Consider the following 14,699-nt stretch of genomic DNA (forward strand, 5'->3'; position numbering starts at 1 on the left):
TTCAGAGCCGGGCTGGACTTTATTAGGGCAAATGTGAAGCCAGGAGGACAGTACCCCTGAGCACGTGCAGGGCGCCCTTGAATAGGTGCAGAGTGCCCCTGTTTTCACTGACTGGGTTCAACTCTAGAACACATCCAGTTGTGAGGACAGGAGGACAGTGCCCCTGAGCAGCTGCAGAGTCCCTTTCCATCACCTCTGAACAGCCCCAGAGAATCCTCACACCTCTGGGACCTTCACATAAGAGGGTGGCAATTCTAATCAAACTCTCCCCACCCCCATTCCAGAGCCCATTGGAAACCAACATACAAAAGCAAAGGCAACCCACCTCAATTTCCGACCCCACCTCCAAGATTATGGGAGACTGGGGAGAAACCCGTTTCTGAAATTCTGGATCCTTCGAAATGGAGGAACCACCCTGCGGAAGGAAGGGCTTGGCAAGGGATGCTCTGCAAAATGCTAATCTCTTCCTCTTCCTCCATCTCCTGAGGCTTAGTGTGACCCAGAGGTCACCGGATCCCTCAGCCCCAGAATGACTTTGGGCATGTACAGAGTGCTGTGTACCTGTCTATTGAATGAAAACTACCAAAGACCAGAGAGACAAAAAGATAGGCAACCCTCTCTGTCCTAAGAAGCAGAACTGTGCAAGATTTTGAATTACACGGCACTGTTGGTCTGGTGTAGATTCAGAACATGAAGGAAGGGTCTCTTCCTCGGTCCTGAAGGAGCGTCTCCACCCCCATCGTTCAGCCCGGACACTGAGATCCAGTGCTGAGGGCCTTCTGGCAGTTCCTTCACTGTGAGAAGTGAGGTTACAGGGAACCAGGCAGAGGGCCTTCTCGGTGGTGGCGCCTGCCCTGTGGAATGCCCTCCCTTCAGATGTGAAGGAAATAAGCAGATATCTTTAAAAGACATCTGAAGGCAGCCGTATTTAGGGAAGTTTTTAATATTTAATAGTGTATTGTTTTTAACACTTGATTGGGAGCTGCCCAGAGTTTCAGCCAGATGGGTGGTGTATAAATAATATTTTTTTGATATTATTATTATTATTATTATTATTATTATTATTATTACCCCCCCCCCCCCCCCGGAGCAAAATGGGATAGTTAGAGCTGGAAACTTTTCCAAACCATTTTGACCCTCTTCTTACAACATGCATAGGTAAAGGTAAAGGTACCCCTGACCATTAGGTCCAGTTGTAGCCGATTCTGGGGTTGCGGCACTCATCTTGCTTTATTCCGGGTCATGTGGCCAGCATGACTAAGCCACTTCTGGAGAGCCAGAGCAGCGCACAGAAACGCCATTTACCTTCCCGCTGGAGCGGTACCTATTTATCTACTTGCACTTTGACATGCTTTCACACTGCTAGGTTGGCAGGAGCAGGGCCCGAGCAACGGGAGCTCACCCCATGGCGGGGATTCAAACCGCCAACCTTCTGATCAGCAAGCCCTAGGCTCTGTGGTTTAACCCACAGCACCACCTGTGTCCCTACAACATACATAAAATCATAGAATTACAGAGTTGGCCAAGGGGCATCTAGTCTAATTACGTTCAACACAGGAATTCCAAAACAGAGACAGACCAATCTCTAGGTGCTTGGCCTTCACTTTGGGACATGGTTCAGTCTAAGGTTCAGTCTCCATCACCTCCAGGAAGGGCCAGGTGAGAAATCTCACCTTAAATCCTGGAAAACACGTTAAGAGCGCACCTGCCCCCACACCAGGTAAGGAACAGAGAGAACTTTTAAAAACGTTAAGACGTAATTGCAGAATGAAATAAAAACAGCAGGCTGTTGGACGAAACAACAAAATCACAAGCATACTCCGCCAAATATCAAATGGAATTTAAATACCCCACCACTCATAATGAAGAACGAGAACTTTCTGACAGCAAGAGCTGTTCAACAGGGGAACAGTCTCCCTCGGAAGGTTGTGGACTCCCCTTCCTTGGAGATTTTTAGGCAGAGATTGGATGGCCATCTGTCATGAATGCTTTAGCTGAGATTCCTGCATTGCAAGACAATGGATAGATTAGATAGATAGATAGATATAGATAGATAGATAGATAGATAGATGATAGATAAAACTTTGTTCACATTAGCCAATGGCCATAGCAACAATAAAACATTACAGTCATACCTCGGGTTAAATATGCTTCAAGTTGAGCATTTTCAGGTTACACTCCGCAGCGACCCAGAAGTAATGGAATGTGTTACTTCTGGGTTTCGCTGCTCGCGCATGCACAGATGCTCAAAATGACGTCATGCGCATGTGCAGAAGTGGCAAATCGTGACCCGCAGATGCACAGACACGGGTTGTGTTCACTTCAGGATGCGAACAGGGCTCCAGAATGGATCCCGTTCGCATCCAGAGGTACCACTGTACAGTATACGCAGAAAGGGAAATTTGATATAAGAGCACAATTTAAAGTCCTGAATCAGCCGTCAGTTAGTGGCCCTTATTGTGATTGCCCCTGCTATGAACCTAGCCACCTTTGCTGTTATCTGCTCATTTTGATCTGATAGAACAAAGGACATTGTGGCAGTGGTTGAGCGCCCTGGGATGGTTAGCATGAGTGGTGTGATGATCTGGTTCCTCAGGTCTTTGTAGAGAGTGCAAGACAGGAGGACGTGTGCCGCTGTTTTGGTGCTGCCATCTCCACAGGGGTAAAGATGTTTCTCAGGTGGAATCTTTTGGAATCAACCCTCAAGTACCGCAGATGGCAAAACATCCAGTCTTGCAAGTGTAAAAGCACGTCTGTATTTTGGGATAAGACGTTTGTGCAGATATGGGGCCAGAGAATCAAAATGGAGAGGTGGAAAATGAACATACCAAGGGCAGAATTTCCTTATAGTGGCCAGGTTGTTCTGATGCTCGATATCTTTCAGATATTGAGATGGGGCCCATAGTGAGTAGGTGTTGTGGGGATAGGCCACAAGAGTGAAGTTTTTGACAGATGGTTTTAAGCCAGGCACTTTTATGGGAGTCTTGAAGTACTAGGGATAGTAAACCAGGGGGATTTGAGTTTAGGCGGAGCCAGAAGTTAAGAGTTCTTTGCCAAGTCCGTACTTCTGCTGAAGGGAGACTTGCCTCCAGTCGCAATGATGCGTTTGGGATGCATGGCGGTGCAGAAAAAAATCTGCCTTCGAAACTTTGATTGAACAGCTTCCAAAGTACTAAAGTACTAAAGTACTTCCAAAGTACTCTGAGCCCCGTATAGTAGCTGTGCTAGGGGTTTAGCTTGGAAGACTACTAGGGCTTGGGCATTGGACTTGGCAACCCTTGGGGTCGCTTCTATGATTCTATAGGCTCAATTCTATAGGATTCATACACACCCCGAGCTATCATTAGCCACATCTGCTGTTCTGCATCAGTTGCTAGAATGTGGGCAAGATTTTCTGCCGGTGAAACACTCTCCTCAGGAGGCAGGCTGGTGCTGATGGGAGTTGTAGTCCAAATCAACTGGATGGTTTCATTTTAGCAAAGGTTGTGTATATATATGTGGGTTTTCTGAAAGCAGGAAACAAAATGGGAGTAAGGGTGCAAAAGTCCTGATGCCAAGGGCTGTGGAGAGAGATTAGTAGCATCCGAAAGACTCCTGCTCCGATCTGCCTTGTATTCAAGCTAATTTACCTAAAGACTCAGTTTGGTGATTCTATGTCCTGCTTGTGGGCTTTCTAAATATAAGGTGGCAGTTGGGATTCAGGGTGTTGTACTAGACAGATCTTTGAGCATCAGCTCAGCCTGATGCTTTTATGTAGCTAGAACTTTGCAGAGAAACCATAGGAAAAGAGATCTCTGCCCCATGGAGCTTACATATTTTGAGAGAGGGAAAACAACGAAAACAAATGCAAGAGGCAGAATGGGAGCAAAAGGTAACATGGGCTTCTATTTGGTTGGACCAGACAACATCCAAGGATGTCCGGCCCTTATCGTTTAGCTCTGCTCATTCCAGCTTGTCCAATGATCACCCAATCCATCTTTTCTCGATCGGTTTGATTAAACCCAAATTCAATAGGATTCACGCTCAGGTCGCCATGACATGGAGCTGTAAGCCAAGTCTTGCAGTTTGATTTCCAGACTTTGGAACCTAATGCTCACTGTTGTGGTTTTGTGCAAAAACGCTTTCCTTCCCGTAAGACAGCAGCCGGGTGGAAGACCGTTGCGGGGAGTCAAGGTCTTCGTCTGCAGAGAATCAGAGCCCTCATTCATCACTGATGAGTGATTAAACCAAAGTGCTAGTTACAGCCGTGTTGGTCTGCCATAGTCAAAACAAAATAAAAAAATCCTTCCAGTAGCACCTTAGAGACCAACTAAGTTTGTTATTGGTATGAGCTGACCATTAGGTCCAGTTGTGGCCGACTCTGGGGTTGTGGCTCATCTCTCTTTATTGGCCAAGGGAGTTGGCGTGTAGCTTCCGGGTCACATGGCCAGCATGACTAAGCCGCTTCTGGCGAACAAGGGCAGCGCACGGAAACGCCGTTTACCTTACCGCTGGAGTGGTACCTATTTATCTACTTGCACTTTGACATGCTTTCGAACTGCTAGGTGGGCAGGAGCAGGGACCGAGCAACAGGAGCTCACCCTGTCGTGGGGATGCGACCTGTCGACCTTCTGATCGGCAAGCCCTAGGCTCTGTGGTTTAACCCACAGCGCCACCTGCATCCCATAACAAATGTAGTTGGTCTCTAAGGTGCCACTGGAAGTAATTTTTTTTATTTTGTTTAAACCAAAGTAGGCACCACCTGTGGATTCCTCAGTCAGGAGGGAACTTTCAACCCATCCTATCATCAGGTGAGGCCAGTCTTCTAACTACAGGTGCAATTGCTTGAAAATCTTCCCATAACCCTCCCAGGTGGGAGCAGGGAGGAAAATAAGAAGATTGACAATTAAGATTAAACGATGGTACAGAACAATATACATAAATATATAATTGTGTGTTTTATTAGGACCATTGCTATCTTGCTGGTTGTTACTATTTTATTTCTTCTCTCTTTCCTGCTTTCTTTCCATATTGTTCTGTACTATTTCTTTCCAGATTAGTTTGTTTCTTATTGTAGAATATGTTGGAAAGCCTTTAATAAAAATCATTGCAAAAATCTTCCTCTGCTTAATGGCAAGAATTACGACCATTCACAAGTTGCAATGTCCCCAGTTTATCCCTACACACCTCTCCAGCTAGATTGTGTTGATAGCAACTGTAGATCTGTCTCTTGCACAGGAGGGGTTGAAATGCTGTTTTAGAAAAGTGTGCATGTGTGGGGTTTTTTCTTTTTTTTTTGGAGGGGGCGGAGATCATGGCCACTGGTCCCATCACCTCCTGGCAAATAAAAGGGGAAGAAATGGAGGCAGTGAGAGATTTTACTTTCTTGGGCTCCATGATCACTGCAGATGGTGAAAGCAGTCACAAAATTAAAAGACGCCTGCTTCTTGGTAGAAAAGCAATGACAAACCTAGACAGCATCTTAAAAAGCAGAGACATCACCTTGCCAACAAAGGCCTGTATAGTTAAAGCTATGGTTTTCCCAGTACTGATGTATGGAAGTGAGAGCTGGACCATAAAGAAGACTGATCGCCGAAGAATGGATGCTTTTGAATTATGGTGCTGGAGGAGACTCTTGAGAGTCCCATGGACTGCAAGAAGATCAAATGTCTCCATTCTGAAGGAAATGAGCCCTGAGTGCTCACAGGAAGGACAGATCCTGAAGCTGAGGCTCCACTACTTTGGCCACCTCATGAGAAGAGAAGACTCCCTGGAAAAGACTCTGATGTTGGGAAAGATGGAGGGCACAAGGAGAAGGGGGTGACAGAGGATGAGATGGTGGGACAGTGTTCTCAAAGCTACCAGCATGAGTTTGACCAAATTGCAGGAGGCAGTGGAAGACAGGAGGGCCTGGTACATGGGGTCACAAAGAGTCGGACATGACTAAACAACTAAACAACAACTCTCAGCACCCTTAGAAAACTACACTTCCCAAAATTCTTTGGGGAAAGCCAGGACGGTTTTAAGTGGTATTACAGTACCTTAAATGCATGATGTGAATGTGGCCAGGTCAGGCAATCGGTGCAGTCTGGCAGCAGTTTTTTGCAACTTTACCCTGGAGAGGAAATGAACCTGGGACGGTTTGTTTTTGCATGGAAAACAAGAGCTCTGACACGGACTCTCCCCATATCTCCTGCCAATGCATGTAAAACCACGTTTCGCAGAGAGGTTCATAGAATCATAGAACTGTAGAGTTCGAAGGGACTCCCGAGTTTCATCTAGTCCAGGGGTCAGCAAACTTTTTCAGCAGGGGGCCGATCCACTGTCCCTCAGACCTTGTGGGGGGCCAGACTATATATTTTGGGGGGAATGAACGAATTCCTATGTCCACAAATAACCCAGAGATGCATTTAAAATAAAAAGACACATTCTACTCATGTAAAAACATGCTGATTCCCAGACCGTCCACGGGCCGGATTTAGAAGGCGATTGGGCCACATCCAGCCCCCAGGCCTTAGTTTGCCTATCCATGATCTAGTCCGGGGGTCAGCAAACTTTTTCAGCAGGGGGCTGGTCCACTGTCCCTCAGACCTTGTGGGGGGCCGGACTATATTTTTTTGGGGGAAATAAACGAATTCCTATGCCCCACAAATAACCCAGAGATGCATTTAAAATAAAAAGACACATTCTATTAATGTAAAAACACACTGATTCCTGGACCGTCCGCCGGCCGGATTTAGGTGGCGATTGGGTCGGATCCTGCCCCCGGGCCTTAGTTTGCCTATCCATGATCTAGTCCACCCCCCTGCAATATAGGAAACTTCGCTAAAGCATTCCTTACAGATGGCCACCCAACCTCTGCTTAAAAACCTCCAAGGAAAAGAGAGTCCACAACTTCCAGAGGGAGAATTGTCAAACAGCCCTTACTGTCAGAAAGTTCTCATTCTTCATTACAGGTGGGGTATTTAAATACCGTATATTTGGTGAAGCATGATTGTAATTCTGTGTCATGGCTTACTGTTTTTATTTCATTCTACAACTCTGTCATACAGTTATAAATTTTTAAAAAAATGAGTTTCTACCTTGAGCCCTAGGAAGGGGTAAGGGATACAGGCAGATTACATAACAAGGCAGAGAAATTGGTTCACTAACTGGTCAGGCTTTGTTTGGCCACTAAGCCTATTATGTCATTAGGGGGCTCACCCTTTATTGGGGAGGTGCTGGTCAGGTGCTTTCATTTAAGGCAGTGGTTCTCAACCTGTGAGTTCCCAGTTGTTGTTGGACTACAACTCCCATCATCCCTGAGCTCTGGCCTTGCTAGCTAGGGGTGATGGGAGTTGTAATTCAACAACATCTGGGGACCCACAGGTTGAGAAAGGCTGATCTAAGAGGCTCGTATTTATCAAAGCTGCAACATCTGATCCATTTACTTGGTGAATTAATCAACCAGAAAACTTTTGTTGATTGAATGATGATTTTAACCACAAGGCTGAAGGCTTTGATTCCAGTGTGTCTGAAGCAGTGCGGATTGAAGGCAATATTTTCCTTCTAAAATTCAGGGGTGAATCTGAACATAGCTTCACCTTCTCTCCCATTTCTTTGTACCATTGCAAAAGGCTATTTTAGCAATGACTAAATCGAATGGCTATTTCAATGTCAGTTGAAATCTGTTGACCTGCTGATGGCTCCCGTTTTGCTCTAAAGCAGGGATGGTCAAACTTTTGTCAAGTCAAGTCAAGTCACCTTTCTTGGCATCACATAGGCACAATCAGAATACATTCAGAATAAATAAGCCAGTGCGATTCTGTAGCCACCCCAACAGCACAGCCACCTGCCAAAGGGAAGAAGAAGCAAGCAATCTGTTTCATCTCTGTGGGCTTCCAGCAAGGGCAGGATCCTGTAGCGTACTTCGGTGACAAAAAATCAAATAGAGGAACTTAGCTACTGTCTTGGTGAGCTCCTGGTCTTTACCCTGTAATAAGAAAGTAGAGATATCACCTTGCCAACAAAGGTCCGTATAGTAAAAGCTATGGTTTTCCCAGTAGTGATGTATGGAAGTGAGAGCTGGACCATAAAGAAGGCTGATCGCCGAAGAATTGACGCTTTTGAATTATGGTGCTGGAGGAGACTCTTGAGAGTCCCATGGACTGCAAGAAGATCAAACGCATCCATTCTGAAGGAAATCAGCCCTGAGTGCTCACTGGAAGGACAGATCCTGAAGCTGAGGCTCCAATACTTTGGCCACCTCATGAGAAGAGAAGACTCACTGGAAAAGACCCTGATGTTGGGAAAGATGGAGGGCACAAGGAGAAGGGGACGACAGAGGACGAGATGGTTAGACAGTGTTCTCGAAGCTACAAACATGAATCTGACCAAAGTGCGGGTGGCAGTGGAAGACAGGAGTGTCTGGCGTGCTCTGGTCCATGGGGTCACGAAGAGTCGGACACGACTGAACGACTAAACAACAACAACAACAAGAAGCGTATAACCTCTGTCTCTGGTTTCCATGTTGGAATACATAGATGGTCTAGAAACTGATGGTGGAGATCATCATACATGTGAGCTAGAGTTTCCACCAGGTGGGCAGATCCTATCTCCTTCTGCCAAACCCGCAAACCTACCCCAAAGGAGGTTAGAAGGATTAGAATTGAACCTAAAGGTAAAGGTAAAGGGACCCCTGACCATTAGGTCCAGTCGTGGCCGACTCTGGGGTTGCGGCGCTCATCTCGCTTTACTGGCCGAGGGAACCAGTGTAGAGCTTCCGGGTCATGTGGTCAGCATGACTAAGCCGCTTCTGGCAAACCAGAGCAGCGCACGGAAACGCCGTTTACCTTCCCGCCGGAGTGGTACCTATTTATCTACTTACACTTTGACGTGCTTTCGAACTGCTAGGTTGGCAGGAGCAGGGACCGAGCAACGGGAGCTCACCCCATCGCGGGGATTCAAACCGCCGACCTTCTGATCGGCAAGGCCTAGGCTCTGTGGTTTAACCCACAGCGCCACCCTCGTCCCACAGAACCTAGCCAGTGAGAAAGCCCTTCTTTCTTGTGGGCCAAACTTTTATGGCTGGAGGGCCACAGTGCCTCATGGGGGCCACATTCTAGCGATCGATGGGGGCCAGAGGCAAAAAATAGGCAGAGGACTATAGGTTGCATAGAAAAATACAGGTCTAACAAACACACAGCCAACTTGCCTCTATATTTCACCCAGGCAGGCATGAGGCATTATCTCAGTTCGAGGATGGCAGCTAACAGATTGAGGTTGAATCCTGACAATACATAAGTACTGTTTTTGGGGGACAGGAGGTGGGCAGGTGTGGAGGACTCCCTGGTCCTCAATGGGGTAACTGTTCCCCTGAAGGATCAGGTGCGCAGCCTGGGAGTCATTCTGGAATCACAGCTGTCCATGTAGGAGCAGGTCAATTCTGTGTCCAGGACCGCTGTTTATCAGCTTCATCTGGCTGAGACCCTACCTGCCCGCGGACTGTCTTGCCAGAGTGGTGCATGCTCTAGTTATCTCTCGCTTGGGCTACTGCAATGCGCTCTACTTGGGGCTACCTTTGAAGGTGACCCGGAAACTACAACTAATCCAGAATGCGGCAGCTAGACTGGTGACTGGGTGCGGCCACCAAGACCACCTAACACCGGTCTTGAAAGACCTACATTGGCTCCCAGTACGTTTCCAAGCACAATTCAAAGTGTTGGTGCTGGCCTTTAAAGCCCTAAACGGCCTCGGTCCAGTATATCTGAAGGAGCGTCTCCACCCCCACCGTTCTGCCTGGACACTGAGGTCTAGTGCCGAGGGCCTTCTGGCGGTTCCCTCATTGAGAGAAGTGAGGTTACAGGGAACCAGACAGAGGGTCTTCTTGGTAATGGCGCCTGCCCTGTGGAACGCCCTCCCTTCAGATGTGAAGGAAATAAGCAGCTATCTTCTTTTTAAAAGACATCTGAAATCAGCCCTGTTTAGGGAAGTTTTTAATATTTAATGCTGTATTGTTTTTAACACTTGATTGGAAGCCGCCCAGAGTGGCTGGGTAAACTCAGCCAGATGGGTGGGGTATAAATAATAAATTATTATTATTGGCTTAATGGTGAATCCTTAACCCTTGAGTACTAGAGCTTCCAGCATTTATAGAGCCATCCAATGCGTGCTTAAAATAAGTTGTGCTGCATTCAACAGGGTTTTTAACTCTCAGTCACAGCTTTAAATGGACTGAGCATTGGATCAATTGACTGGAATTCACAGAATTGTAGAGCTGGACTCTAAGAGGATCAGTTAGTCCAACCAGCTGCAATGCAGGAATATACAGCTTTCTCATCCGGGGATCGAACCTGCAACCTTGCCCTTATCAGCACCATAGTCTAACCAACGGAGCTATCTAGCCAATGCACCTTTCTGACGTGCTGAGAAGGTACGCAGATTAAAAACAAAACAAAATTGCTTTTGGTACAAGCTTATAGAAATTGGAGGTGGCAAGCACTGGCCTAGGAAGGGGGCAGGAGGGAGCGTGGTGGCAAAAGCTGACGGGAGTTCAAAACTTCTGGAGAGCACAAGGTTGTGGAAGCCACGGCAGGAATACAGTGGTGCCTCGCAAGACGAAAAGAATCCGTTCCGCGAGTCTCTTCGTCTTGCGGTTCTTTTCGTCTTGCGAAGCAAGCCCATTAGCGGATTAGCGCTATTAGCGGCTATTAAAGGCTTAAGGGATTAGCGGATTAGCTGCTAAAAGGCTATTAGCGGCTCTTAAAGGCTTAAGGGCTTAGCGGATTAGCTGCTAAAAGGCTGTTAGCGGCTTAGATCAGCTGTTAAGCGGCTTAGCGATCAGCTGTTAAGCGGCTTAGGGGCTTGGGAAAAAGGGTGGCGAGGGGAAAAAAACCCCAGGAATCGCAAGACATTTTCGTCTTGCGAAGCAAGCCCATAGCAAATTCGTTTTGCGAAGCACCTCCAAAACGGAAAACCCTTTCGTCTAGCGGGTTTTCCGTCTTGCGAGGCATTTGTCTTGCGGGGCACCACTGTAATTTTGATTCCTAGAGAACCTTGGGGATCCCTGGGTATGCATGACGGGCCACAGCAAAACTGTATTTTGGCTGCTCGAGAGGGAAGCAGCAGACAGGAAACAGTGATGAACATGGGATGTGAGGGAGGAAAGTATTTTAACAGCTGGAATAGCTTGGTTGGTTAGAGCATGAGACTCTTAATCTCGTGGGTTGCATGTGGGTCGTGGGTTGCATGTTGGGCAAAAGATTCCTTACATTGCAGGGAGTTGGGACTTCATGATCCTCGTAGTCTTTTCCAACTCCGCAATGCTACGATCTCATGCGCCAAAGCGAAAGAGCAGACTGTACTCATGCGTGCGCAGGGATTACGAGTAATACGGCGATCTTCCGATCATTTCCAAACCAGCCACAGGCTTCTTACACACCCCGTCTGCTCGATCTGTTTACCGTGTTGGTCTCGCACCTGATTTTCCACCGAGATTGGCGCTCCCCTTTGTTAAAAGAATTGCATTTTGCGTGCGAAGCTTCGCAGATACCGAAACAGAGATCAAAGTGTAGACAGGGGAGATTTTATTTCTTAAAAAAAACAGCAACAACCCAACACACGCCAAATTCCATTGGAGAAGGCCTCCGTCCCAAAGCTTCATTTCATTCTTTGGAAGGCTCGCAAGGGAGCCCGAAACCCACAACTACCCAAACAGGCAATCTGGAGTTAGCAACCAAGGCTGAAGGGCGTCTTTGGGTTCACGCATTAATAGGCAGCGATGCAGAGTTTTGCTAGCAGTGATTCATTGCCTGCACTCAAGGCCTGGTGCTCTTTTGAAGTGTGCCAACAAAACCTAAGGAATGCAGGTTTTTGATTTTTTGCAAACCACTAATTAACAGGTACCCCACCCCGTCCAATCTCTGCAGGGACATTTCTTTGGGGCTCTGTTACAGAGGCCGCCCGGGTTAGCCATCACATCATTTCCCCGAAGCCTGGTAGGGTGATTGGTTTCTGCCAACGTGGCAGCAAATGAGTCTATGGCATCCTATATCATGGCGAGTCCTTACGCAAGCTGGAAAAGCCAACCCAAGCGTCGTAAATCAAGGCATTTCATAATTAAGAGAGAAGGCTGGGAGGAGTGTTGAAAGGCAACAGAAAACACAATCCTAGTGTGCTCTGTAGTGATGGCGGGTGTTGAGAATCAAAGAGCCAAGGTCACCTTTTTCTAATCTGGTGTCCTCCAGAACTACAAATCCCATCAGACCCTGCCAGCACTGCCGTGTCACATGGCTGTGCCGATGGACGTTATAGTCCAAAACATTTGGAGGGCACAAAGTTGGGGTACCAGTGCCCCGGCAGAGCCCAGTGGCAATGGCTGCCTTGGGGCTCCCTTAAAAAAAGTTTGTGGTTCCAAAGAGCTGGGTCTAGCCTCTGTCTCAATTCCCCACAATTCCCCTGGAGGCAGTGTACCTCCAGGGGCATTGTGGGAAAATGCAAATGGCGGAAACATCCAGTCACCTGGTGCTGTCTGGGGTGTTACTGTTGGTCCACTGAGAACACGGGGACCACCACCTTGCTCAGGTAGGTGACCCCCTGCAGCACCCACTGGCAGGACAGGTGTGCCCAAAACAACCACCTGTATTGATCCTATCACTTATCTGCCAGCATGTGGAAATCAGGGTACCACTGATGTTCTTTTCCAGGAGTTTCTTGTTAATTCATTCAATTCACCGAAATAACCAGTGGATTCTGGAGCAACTGGATTGAAGGCTTGCTGATTCGGTTCTTAAGTTATCAAGCGAGCCCGGAATAAAACCAGAAGCGAGTAGAAACAGTCCTCCTTTGACTTTAACTGTCTTGTTTGGAGGGTGAATCGAAGGTCCTCTTCCTTTTGGTGATTTTGTGTGTGTGTTGGGGGTTGGAAGGAACTATGAATACGAGCCCAGGATTGCTTCAGAAAACACAGGGGGTCCTGATGACCCTCCTTTGTGCTGAACGAACCTGAGAGGGTGAGGGGTTATCACACCCCCACCTGCCGAAAATTCAAGGTGACTGTGCAGGGCAGAAGAAGAGGGTGGGCAGTATGTGGCTTCATGAGAACTCTTGGTGTGTTCCTTCAAGGCTTGGTTTGTGTTTGAGCATGTGTGAGAAAGAGGGAGAGATAATCTCCCTACTTCTATGTATGAATGTGGGCACATTGGGGCACCTGGCTAATACATTAGGGCAACCAAAAAGCAACAGTTCAACCAGGTCAACAGTCTGCAGAGTGTATTAACTGTTAACTGGAGAGTGTCTCCTTCTTCCTCTTCTTCTTCTTCAATTTTTTGACATCTGCCCCTGCATCCCTGCCTAGCTTTTTGCCCTTGTTCTTTCTCTTTCCTCTTGGCTCTTCTGAGTCATTGCTTTCTGCATCGGAAGAGCCACAACTTCCTTTCTCTTGGGCGCCATTTTGAGATCCGTTGCAACTAAGGCTGCCACCGCCAGGACTGGAGTGCTTAGATTTCTTCTTCTTCTTCCTCTTCTTCTTCTTCTTCTGGGTGTTGAGCTTCTCCACTTCTTCACTTGAGCCAAGATCCCTGGGGCATTTTGCCTCTGGTCCTTCAAGGCCACCCTCACTTTCAGAACAACCATGCTTGGGGTACTTTCTTTTCATGGGCTGGGCTACCAAACACTTTGACTCCTCAGCCATCGCTGGAGGAGACTCAGCTGTCCTGAAGTCATCCTCACGCCGGGCTTTCTTCAGCTTGGCCATGCGCTTGGCAAAATACTCCTGCACGGTAAGGGCGCTGGTTACGGTGTTGCCAGAATCCACTTCGTCTGATGGGTCCTCCTCCTCTTTCTGGTCCTCCTTTGGAGATTCTGCAGCCTGCGAAGTGAAAGGGGAGAGAGATGAAGTCAGTGAGCCAAACTGCCTTCCAACAGTTGAGGGAGTTCGGTATTGTTTAGCCTGGAGAAGAGAAGGCTGCGATATGAGAGAAGATGATCCATCTTCATGGATCTCAAGGGCTGTCACATGGAAGAAGCTCGTTTTCTGCTGCTCAAGAGGGCAGGACCTGAAGCAATGGATTCAATTTACAAGAAAGGAAATTCTGACCCAACATCAGGAAGAACCTTCTGACAGTGAGAGCTGTTCGACAATGGAACAGGCGACCACAAGAGGTGGTGGACTCTCCTTCCTTGGAGGTTTTTAAGCAGAGATTTGGATGGCCAGGCAGATGAAATTGATGGACTACATGGAAATGGTGGAAATGACCGGCAGAATCCGAAACCAGGGAGAAGAATCGATGGAAGAAGATTGGAAAAAATTTAAAGTATATTTACAGAAATATTGCAAAATTAATGAATGTTAGAAGTATATTGGAATGAAGTTATATGGTTTTAGCAGAAGGGTTATTAAGAATTATATATGACTATTAAGTGTTAATGTGTTAAATTGGGAAATTGAAAGTTAAATTGTGTTATGATAAATTATAGATCAAACTGAAGAAGAGGGAAAGGATTTGTTGAACTAGACAATCTGAATTAGAATACAAAAAAGGGAGGTGTGAGGAAGTCGAGGAAATAAGCTAATGAAAGATTTGGATACAAAAATTTGGATTTCTTATGTTGTATTGCTGTAGTGTTTTTTTTTCTTTTTTATTGTTGATGTATTGTTTGTTGAATTCATGTACTGTCTTTTTTCATTGTTTTTCTCTTTATAATGATAAAATATCTAATAAATTTTATTTTAAAAAAAGAGA

General features: G+C 46.8%; 1 protein-coding gene across 1 annotated transcript in view; it reads right to left on the reverse strand.

Moving 5' to 3' along the window:
* Nucleotides 1-11,526: 11,526 nt before the first annotated feature.
* PINX1 (PIN2 (TERF1) interacting telomerase inhibitor 1) overlaps nt 11,527-14,699 on the reverse strand; it is a 54,863-nt gene continuing 51,690 nt past the window's right edge. Inside the window, exon 7 of the mRNA XM_083432763.1 lies at nt 11,527-13,825. Coding sequence (XP_083288889.1) covers nt 13,238-13,825 — 588 coding nt within the window. The 3' untranslated portion in view covers nt 11,527-13,237. The remainder of the gene's footprint in view (nt 13,826-14,699) is intronic.

Source organism: Podarcis tiliguerta (genome assembly GCF_965153285.1).
Source record: "Podarcis tiliguerta genome assembly, chromosome: 3".
Classification (NCBI taxonomy): domain Eukaryota; kingdom Metazoa; phylum Chordata; class Lepidosauria; order Squamata; family Lacertidae; genus Podarcis; species Podarcis tiliguerta.